This window comes from Monopterus albus, unplaced genomic scaffold (assembly GCF_001952655.1).
Source record: "Monopterus albus unplaced genomic scaffold, M_albus_1.0 scaffold253.1, whole genome shotgun sequence".
Lineage (NCBI taxonomy): Eukaryota > Metazoa > Chordata > Actinopteri > Synbranchiformes > Synbranchidae > Monopterus > Monopterus albus.
The window spans coordinates 936,822-946,375 of record NW_018128133.1 but is presented as its reverse complement, the minus strand read 5'-3'; the positions used below and the strand labels follow the sequence as shown (position 1 = coordinate 946,375).

The 9,554-nt window shown below is 42.1% G+C and overlaps 1 protein-coding gene across 10 annotated transcripts in view; it reads right to left on the bottom strand.

Moving 5' to 3' along the window:
- The window catches only part of camsap1a (calmodulin regulated spectrin-associated protein 1a), a 15,757-nt gene that overhangs the window by 2,354 nt on the left and 3,849 nt on the right, over positions 1-9,554 (bottom strand). For 4 of the 10 annotated variants that reach the window (XM_020621170.1, XM_020621168.1, XM_020621172.1 and 1 more), the window contains 13 exons: positions 8,691-8,953; positions 7,205-7,366; positions 7,047-7,127; positions 6,013-6,045; positions 5,310-5,363; positions 4,837-4,978; positions 4,154-4,293; positions 3,980-4,076; positions 3,724-3,850; positions 3,265-3,347; positions 2,961-3,045; positions 287-2,657; positions 18-154 (listed from right to left, as the gene is read on the bottom strand). In XM_020621170.1, coding sequence (XP_020476826.1) covers positions 18-154; positions 287-2,657; positions 2,961-3,045; positions 3,265-3,347; positions 3,724-3,850; positions 3,980-4,076; positions 4,154-4,293; positions 4,837-4,978; positions 5,310-5,363; positions 6,013-6,045; positions 7,047-7,127; positions 7,205-7,366; positions 8,691-8,953 — 3,775 coding nt within the window. The remainder of the gene's footprint in view (positions 1-17; positions 155-286; positions 2,658-2,960; positions 3,046-3,264; positions 3,348-3,723; positions 3,851-3,979; positions 4,077-4,153; positions 4,294-4,836; positions 4,979-5,309; positions 5,364-6,012; positions 6,046-7,046; positions 7,128-7,204; positions 7,367-8,690; positions 8,954-9,554) is intronic. The other 6 variants (XM_020621174.1, XM_020621178.1, XM_020621173.1 and 3 more) reach the window with 3 other exon arrangements.

The following is a 9,554-nucleotide window of genomic DNA, read 5'->3' as shown; positions in this document are numbered from 1 at the left end:
TTTGTGTGAAAACATACCTGGCTTCATCACGTTTGAGCTCGGTCTCGGCTTCTTGCTGTTGTTTACGTAGTCTCGCCTCTTCAGCTTTGCGCTGCTGTTTGAGCAGGAAGGCAGCACGACGTTTCGCCATTTCATCCTCTGCCTTCTCATCACCCTGGAAGATAAAAGAGTAATCATCATTTCATCATTCAGTTAGGAACTATACTTCTCAAATGTGCCCTTGATACACCAAATCCCAAATTACACAAACAAGCACACAAGAAAATGCAGAGAAGCATAATTTTACCTTAAAGAAGAAACCCAGCACGTTCTTCTGCTCACCCTCTGCTGCACAGTCTGTAACATCTGCACTGCCATCCTCCAGTGGATCCTTAAGCTCTGATAGGTCGACCTCAATCAGTTGACCCTTGACCCTAGCAATCTCATCTCCACCAAGAGCCTCTTTTCCTGAGCTGTGAGCTTTATTCTTCTCTTGTTCTGCAGCCTGTGATGGAGATGTGGGCGTACTGGAGATGGCTGGTGGGTCCTCTGATTGGGGTTTGTCTGCGAAGTGCCCAGTTCCTTGTCCAGTACCACCATGGACTCTGAAGGTGGTGTTTCGCTGAATGTTCCCCTCTACCCTGGAGCTCTCAACATTAACACCTGTCTCCTGATCTCTGCTGGTATTTTCTCTAGGAGAAGGCATGCTCTCTAAGGATTGATTAATAGACTTTACAGACTTCAATTTGCTGTTCTCTTTATTTTGTTTTCTGTCTGAGGCTTTACTACGCTGGCCTGAGCTAAGCTTGGGAGGACGGCAAGCAGGGACAGCATTGCTGCCACTGATATCAACAAAGTGAGCTGCATAAGATCTGGAGTCTGAGGTAGAGGATGTTGTTTGTGTCGTGTTTGGGTTTGTGCCAGCGCCTGATTGTATAAAGTCTGGAGGTGAGACCACGCTCTGCTTCATCAGCAGGTTTTGCTGTAAGGAGAGCTGCATCATCTGCTGCTGAATGGAGCTGATAACTTCACTGAGTACATCTATGGGGTGAGAATGCTCATTCAGGTCAGGTTCAGCCCCATTATCCTGGGACAGAAGGTTTAATCTGTTGTCTCTGTTTAGCTGGCCTCCCTCTGGTTGTCCTGCCTTCACCTGGACCTTCAGAGCATCAAGACAAGAGTCATCCCATGAGGACTGGTTCTTTATTTTACTCCTGTCAACAGCAGTTTTTTCTGAGTATTCCCGGGAGTGTTTCAATGGCAAAGGAAGAGTATCACTCTTCCCTCCACCCTTTTTGACGATGTTCAAGAATGCAGCTTTGCCTAGCTTTAGTCTCTGCCGTGCTGATTGGGTCTCTGTCTTCTTCTTCTGATACTCAATAGCACGTCTTTGCTCTTCCAGCTGCATGTGAAGTTGCAGCTGCTCTGAAGACACCACTGGGGGACTCTCCATCAGATTTTTCCCCAACACAGATCCGGGGTCCTTCCCTAGCCACCCTGAGCTGTTATCAATCCTCAGCTGCCAGGGAGGGCAAGGGCTAATCTCAGAGCCATCAGGTGTGGTCTTCTGGGAGCTGCTGGTACTTGAGAAGCCATCACGGAGACCAAGTTTAAGGAGCTTTTTCTCTGCAAAGCTGGTCATCTTAACACTGGTGCTGCCTGAAGCACTGCAGCTACTTACCCAGGATATGGTACTGAGGCAAGGGCTTGAGCATCTACTGCCATCTTCCTTATCGTCCCGCTCACTTAGCTTCAAGTCTTCTCTCAGCTTGGTTGATTCACCCTCTACAAATTCATACAATTCTCCCTCCTCTAAGTATTTCCCCTTTCCTCTCTTATCCACTTCTTTAATCAGGTCCATCTCTTCATCCTCCTCCTCATCTTCCTCCAGGTCTGTAATGTCAGAGTCTGAGTTGTGGCCTACCTCCAGTCCACTGGAGAAATGACTGTGGCTGTCTGACTCTCCTGACAAATGAAGGAAAAAGCCTTGGGACTGTTTACTCCCAGACTGACAGATGCTTACTGACTCTTCTGTGGGTGGCCTGAGAGAGCTAGGGATGGATTCTGAAACAGGTATGGGTACAAAGGTGCTTCTTTGTGAATCAGCTACAGGGGCTTTCCTCTGTGAGGTGCTTGGGACATTGGTGACTCCTTTCCTAGCAGCTACTAGTGCTCTACTGTGACTCTCACCACTCTCCTCCTCCTTGTTCAGGCTAATGCTTTTCTCTTTGGCTGGTTTAAGGACAGCAGGCATCAAAGGCTCCAGATAGTAGCTGTCTGCTTGTTGGTCCACTGTAATAGCACCTGTATCAAGGTGGGAAGAATAACGAGTATTAGAAACCCTTGAGGCAGAAGTTGCACTTTGAATTTCCAGTTCATCCTGCTCCATATCACTCCCATGTCGATGTCGAGAAAATGCTGAAGGGTGGATTAGAGCAACCAATTCCTCTTCCTCTACTTCCTCCTCTTCATCTTCTATGCGCATGTGACTAAACAGGCTTTGACCACTGAGTTTGTGCTGAGGCATGTGGGGACCCGAACCCAACATATATTTGGGGGTAATGTTCAGGATGTTAGAAGCCAAACTGTCTTTGCTGATGGAGCAAGTGAGGCTGATCCTGTCTGGATCATCCTCCAGGGGAAAATGCAGGGCATAGGGCACTGGCTGAGATAAAGGCCTACACAGGAACAGAGGAGGAAATATGGTTTAGGTGAGCAAGGCAAATGTAATATATGGTAATGCAATTCAAAGTGCTTAAAAGACAATAAGTCATTTGTTATATTTTAGTTTGGTGATTACTGAAGCTGTGCGGTGTGAAATTTAAAACATTTTGAATGACATTTTTGTAAATTAAACTTTCCCAGAAAACAGAATTTTAGAACAGATATGGGAAACTTGTCTGTTGTAACTGTACCTGTACGTGCAACTGAATAACTGTCATCACTATAGAGACTGTGAAGGCTGTAATAACACTGCTCACCTCGGCCTCTTTTCTGGCCGGCACAGTACTGAACCCTGGTGCTGTCCATCGGCACACATCAGCGAGATGGGTCTGTTTATCAGCTCTGTACAAAAAATATAAACCATATTACAAAAGGGACTTCTCTACCATGCAAAATTAATTAAAAATTAAAACACAACAAAGGAACATTTTGATCACCTCCAAAGAACAATCAAAATGGTCTTCCTGCTCTGTATCTTGCTTCTCTCTTTCTCCGTTAAAATTCATGTGTGCGCTTAGGCAGCAAACCGCACCAGAGAATGAGTAAATGTTTTCATAGTACCTGACTTTCTCTCCTCAACCACCCTCTGCTGTTTCTGTCTCAGGGGCATTAAGGACTGAGATGGATTTGAGCTTGATTTGGTGCTGTAAGGGAAAGACAGAGTACTGGGCTTCAGGGTTAACAATTAGATTTTAGCTGCTAAAATGTTATTATATAGCGAAAGTTTTGTGAAAAGTGTTACTCTCAAAAACGAGCTTATGTAATGTGACCATATGTAAAGTGCAGAGACATGTAAATCACACATAGATGTTCATATTTTGGACCTTTACCAAACCTACTGGTGTACGAGTAGTAGTATATCAAGTTTTACATTACAAAAATGCAAATGTACAAATAGATAAATGCCAATACCTTTTTCAGAATATAACAAACTACCACACATTAATCAGTAAACGTATCATTTGAACGTAAAGCTGCCTCTGTGTGGTGTTTCTACAAAACACAGTTCCAGTATCGTACCTGAGGTTAGGACTTGGGGGTGTGGTCAAGACATCAGTAGAGTTTGATGATGTCAGGAAACTACGTTTGGTGACGCTGGAGATGGGTACATGGGTTCGTGAACTCTTAGGCTGCAGCAGCAATCTCACTGCAAAAACAATCAACGGGGATATGAACATTTAGAAGAAAACCTATAATACAGGACACCATTGTTGAAAAGAGCCATTAGCAGTTCAATATATATCAAAAACACAGCATAGTAGACAGTGGGTTTTACCATCTCTGATTTCTTGAAGGTCCCTGGGCTGTACAAAGTCTGGCCTCGCACTCTCAAACCACCAGAAAAGCTCAGCAATGAAAACCATCACATTATTCTGCAAGACAAGTTGATAAAGTTAATAGACATGTCAACATCACCGGAGTCTGTTTTTTTTAATGTTTTGTGGCTCACCTTCAGTACTGGGGGTGAATACAGCATGTCCTCAGGCTTCAGACAGAAGCATTTGTTCAGGTACTCATTAGAAAACTCCTTTAGTAGCTGGATGTTGTACACACTGTCTGCTATGGAGGGAACCTCTTTCAGACAGATATCTGTGCAAAACAGGACATCAGCTGTCAACACTATTGATGCTATTATTTAAATATGATCTGCTTTTGCATTCTAACTGAGGGTTAGCTGAGAGGATTAACACTACTCACATGCCTGTACACTAAAGACATGGCTCGAGCCAGCAGGTGATTTGCTTAGCCGAGCATAAAAACCTGACACAAGGGGAGTGACTGTTTGGCTCTATTTGGCAGGAAGTATAAAAGGAGATCAAATGTATCAATTAATGAATTAATTTGTAAACTTCAGAGGTAGGCTGATTTGTTTTTCTTTAGACAGGCTAGCTTTTCCCCCTACTTCTAGTCTTAAAGCAAAGCTAATCTAACAGTCTCCTGGCACTAGCGTCATATTTAGGATCCAGCTACAGTAGGAGGGTGGTACCCATCTTCTCATCTAACTCTCAGCAAGAAAGCATATAAGCATGCTTCCCAAAATGTCAAACTGCTCGTTTAAAGAATTATATAACTCTAAGCAACAGAGTAGTGGAAGTGTGAAAACTGACTAATAGTAGTCCAGTATTACTGTACCTTCCAGTCTAATGACATCTGGGCAATAGAAGTGGATCACAACCAGCAGAGCCATGCCGTCACTGATGTCCTTCAACAGGTCATCCAACCGGGGGAAGTGCTGCGGTGTCCGACCTGACAGGTGATCTCTGCTATAACGCACCTACAGAGTAAGGGAGGGCTCAAGTTAACAAAAAGTGTAAGTAGTCAAAACACGAGGTACACACTTGCTTGTCACACATAAACACAACATTTCTCACATTATTTTTGAAGGAATATTAGTTTTTATATAATGTATTATTCTCCAGGTATTATCCACAAATTCGTGTGGTACATTATATAGGGTTTGTGTCTTCACTCAACTAGCAGGGATATTAAAAATATTAGGTGTCATTTAACTAAAAATAAGGTGGTTACAGTAGCTGGTGCGTGTGATAAATGATGAAGAAAAGGGAAAACCACAGAATGAAACAAAGAGATGGGCTGTACATTACCACACGAGAGAACTCCAGAGGCTCCAAAATGCAACGAGCATGCAATGTATCAGGCTGGTGAGGGAAGAAAGAAAAGATTGGGAGGACGTTATTGAGATGAGGTAGTCATGACTGGATGAATGGGCTTGAGCCATTCAAACAGTGGATGACAGTGAGTAAGAAGTGCCTGGGAGTTCACTTTTGTCTTTGCTGGAGTCAAAAGAAAGAGAAAGTGTAGAATGGTACTGCAGTGTGTTGCTTTTTTTAGGGGCAGGGGAGGTGATTAATGTAAAAGCTCAGATGAAAATAAAAAAAAAAAGGGTTTCGTGCAAAGCAAAAGCAAATGAGCTTGCTGTTTCTTCCTTTATCACCACAAGTTAACTTTGAAAACCACATTTAATGCATATTGTCTGCCATAACCTGGCCTATAATGAAGATAGAGCCCTGAAATGTTCAGGTCAGATGCACAGTATAACTGTCTATCATATTCTAAAAGATGATCCAGATCAGATCTGGATCAAGGATTTTAAGACACATTTTGTGTTGTTGTAGATCTCATTTTTCACAAAAGACCCATTTGCGTGAGCCAGTGTTGTGCCTTGGCAGAGGTACATGCACCCTCTGACTGCTCTTGTTTTTGCTGTCTCTCATTAGGTACACACACACCTCACACAGACACAATGTACATACAGTCACACAGGAGATTGCTTGAAGTTGCACTTACAGGTACAAGCTTCCAGTACCATTTGGAGGGAGACTAGAATCCAAGAGGCAGGAAAGATTAGAATGTTTGGGGGTATGATGGGGATTGGGAGGGGTCACAAACAGGAAGAGCAGCAGACAAAGCAGACAAGTCAAGGTTCAGTGACATGGAATAAGATTATCCTCTGTTACACTGGAAACAGCTCAACTGTAAAGACAACTGGAAAGGTTTAGGCAGAACACATCAACAATGTCTAATTTTTCAGGGAACAGGCAAATGAGGAAGGCAACTAGAGGCATTTGTGCACCCAGATATGCATGGGAGAGTTGAAGTGCAGAGCCACAAGTCAGTCAGTTATGAAAGTACATTCATGGTATTTTTAGACTAAGGATGACTTGCACTTCTGTGGCTAGAATTACTGTAACTCCCATCTTCATCATCAATAAATGTCCATAAATCAGCTAAGAAAATGCTCCATGTAATTCCAGAACTTGTCTCAGAATCAACAACATACAGGAATGATAGCTAATTCTATGTACTTTTAATGGTGCCAATTTGGTAAAATGTCCACAGATATAGGCTAAAAAATGCAGGGCTTAGGTTTTAGCTCACAACTAACTGATTCTGTGTGAAAGACATGTTTGAATCTGTGATCAGAAGGTGATGTAAGGGGGTCATCAGATCACCATGCAAGCAAGATCTGATATCTAAACCACACCTTAGGGCAAAGACGCACCATGGTCGGCCAATGGCTGTAGTCTGAGCAGTGTGTTCAAATGTCACTTTTTCAAACTGACTGGCCCAGAAAAATCTGACGTGAGGTGACACAAAGGTCAGCCTTCATCACTGCTAGTTCTTTCACATCAGCTTGGTGTGCCTCTGCCCTTAATGCAACCAGGGAGGACAAGATGCATGTGTGTAAAATCACAGGACAACAGACAAAGGCAACAACATCCCTGAAGAAAAACACTATTCAGGGACAGTTACTTTCTGTAGCAGTGAAAAGAAGAAACAAAGAGAGTGTGAGATGAGGGGATTAAACAGATACATGTTACCTTCTGCTGACTGGGTGACTCGTGCAGATGTTGGTTCATTTTCAGCTCTTTTTCTATGATCTCCCTCATTTTTGTGTTCACCTGACAAAGATACTATAAGTCAACAAAGAAGAAAGAATGAACAAATTTAAACATTAAGACCCATGTTTGGTTCGTACCTTGTTGATCCAAAAGACCATTGCATCTTCCAGGTCAAAAAGCATCTCCGTGGAGGCACTGAAGTTTGAAAAGCGCTCGACACTGGACACAACCTTCTCTATGCTGATCAGCTCCACTGTATAGGCCATCATCAGGGCATCAATGAGGTGGATGTGGGAGCTCTGCAAGAACATTACTTTGGATTTACATTAAACTTCATGTTGTGATAACTAACTCTTCCATACACTGCAAATCTGAATTAGCATGACAAGTCTGCTTATTGTAAAATTAATTAAATAAAAATGATCATACTGCCTCAATAATAGCAGTGCACGTGTGTGCCTTTCTATTGACAAAGTTGATTTTAAAATCATGATAGAGATGCTCCATCGCTGAGTTGCCATGGAAACAGCGCAGACCTTCTAGACTAAAACATGCAGAGGTATAGTCAAAAAGTCCTTACCGCCTCCACGTGAGATGATGTCTGTGTCATTATTTTATGACTCACATGCAATATTTTACAGTACAGTTCCAGATGGACAAAATTTAGGTATTTTCATTATAATGAAAACTGAAAATCACCAACTTGTTTCTCAAAGATGAAAAAAAAAACACATTCATACACTGACACTTTACAAACTGATACTTTAAAGGGCTGTTTCTCTGACAGCTTGTTGCCTTTTGTGTTTTCACACCTGTGGGATATGACTAATACTTCCGGAGAGTGGGTTCGTATCACAAAAATGTTGAGCCTTTGGATCATTTTGCTTCATGAATATTTTAGTGACACACACTAAAACAAAACAGCCATGTCCACTAGAACATTTTTTATGCTAATTCTCTAGGCTCACATTTGGCTCTAGAAAGCAAAGTTGCATTAGCTTGTAACAGATGGTAAATGTGGGCTCCCAGTTCACTAGGTTATACTACTGCAGAGAATGTACTCCGATTCACACAAAAGTGAAAAAGTCTTATATCTGGGGACAAACCAATTATCTACTCCTTCTGAAAGCAGCATTTTTAAAAATATTTTTGGGCTTGTATATGCAGAGAAACAAGATGTTAACAACATTGATACTGTATATTATTAGCTTATACAGCTGATATGTTGATCTTTTTAGAAAACAATTGCCTATTTACAAATTCAGCAGACATGGAGCAACATTAGCATTCATTTAGAGTTGTGTTTTTTATGCCATGATCAACCAGCTGAAAATCTGTAGAGGTAAGGTGGACTGCTGAGTCAGTTGATAATCCTTTGTAGATTTATCATTAGTAGCAACACCGTTCACGTTATTAATTTTTGCATCACATTGTTAATCCACTGTTAATAGAAAAATACTGATTAATAGCTTTAACTACAACACAGCTGTAAACTGTTTTTTTCTTGTGCACCATAACTGACAATGCAAATATTAGCTCAAGAAGCATGATTATAATTGCAATACCATAGACTAGAAGCAAAACTTGGTTGTGCTTAACCTAGAGAAAGGTTAAGCTACCCACCATCTTTATGGGAGCTGAGCTGAGGTCCAGATCTGAGACCTGTGTGTTGTCCTCCTCTAGGACATAGATGCCTTTCCTGGACAGGGCCTGGATGACAGACTGGTGGCTCTGGAGCGAGGGAGCCTGCTCAGCATGAAAGATGAGACCACAGACCCGGCAGTAGAGCTCTCCAGTCAGTAGCAGGCGGATGATGAGGGGCTTGATGTGCTCCTGCTCATACTGGTCAGTGTAGAAAGGGTCTTGCAGGTCTGCAGGGATGTGATCTGAAGAGAGGAATAATGGCAAGCATACACACATTATTAAAGAGATGATTCATTCAGGATTTGTCTGTATGTTTTTTTTTATCTATTAAAGTTACATTAAGTCACAAATTACGTGACGCATTCACGCACTAATGTTGTACAAACACGTGTCCACCAAAGCCTCATCCTGTTGCGTAACACGGAAGCACCCAGGACACAGAATTTCAAGGTATTAGGCTGTCTAAAAAGAAACCAGTACAAGAAGACAGCTCTGCAACAAAGTCACTGGTTAAACAGTGTGCTGGGGAGCAACCCTGAAGCTGATAAGTGGACCAGAGGCTTTAAGCTAATGAGCTAACAGGACTTTGTGGTGACACTTAAGCTAATGGCATTGTTAAAGCCAGTGTTGTCCTGCTCATGGACACAAAATAAGGGCAGCTACTTTTGATTTGATTGATTTGATTTATTGCAGGGCAGCTACTTTTGATTTGATTGATGTCAACACATGTAATTTCACACATATCCAACAATAATAATCCAATATCAATTTGCTTATACCTAGTAAATGCTTGAACGGAGTAGGAAGAAGTTAGACTTATCTAGTCCTACCCCATGACATCAT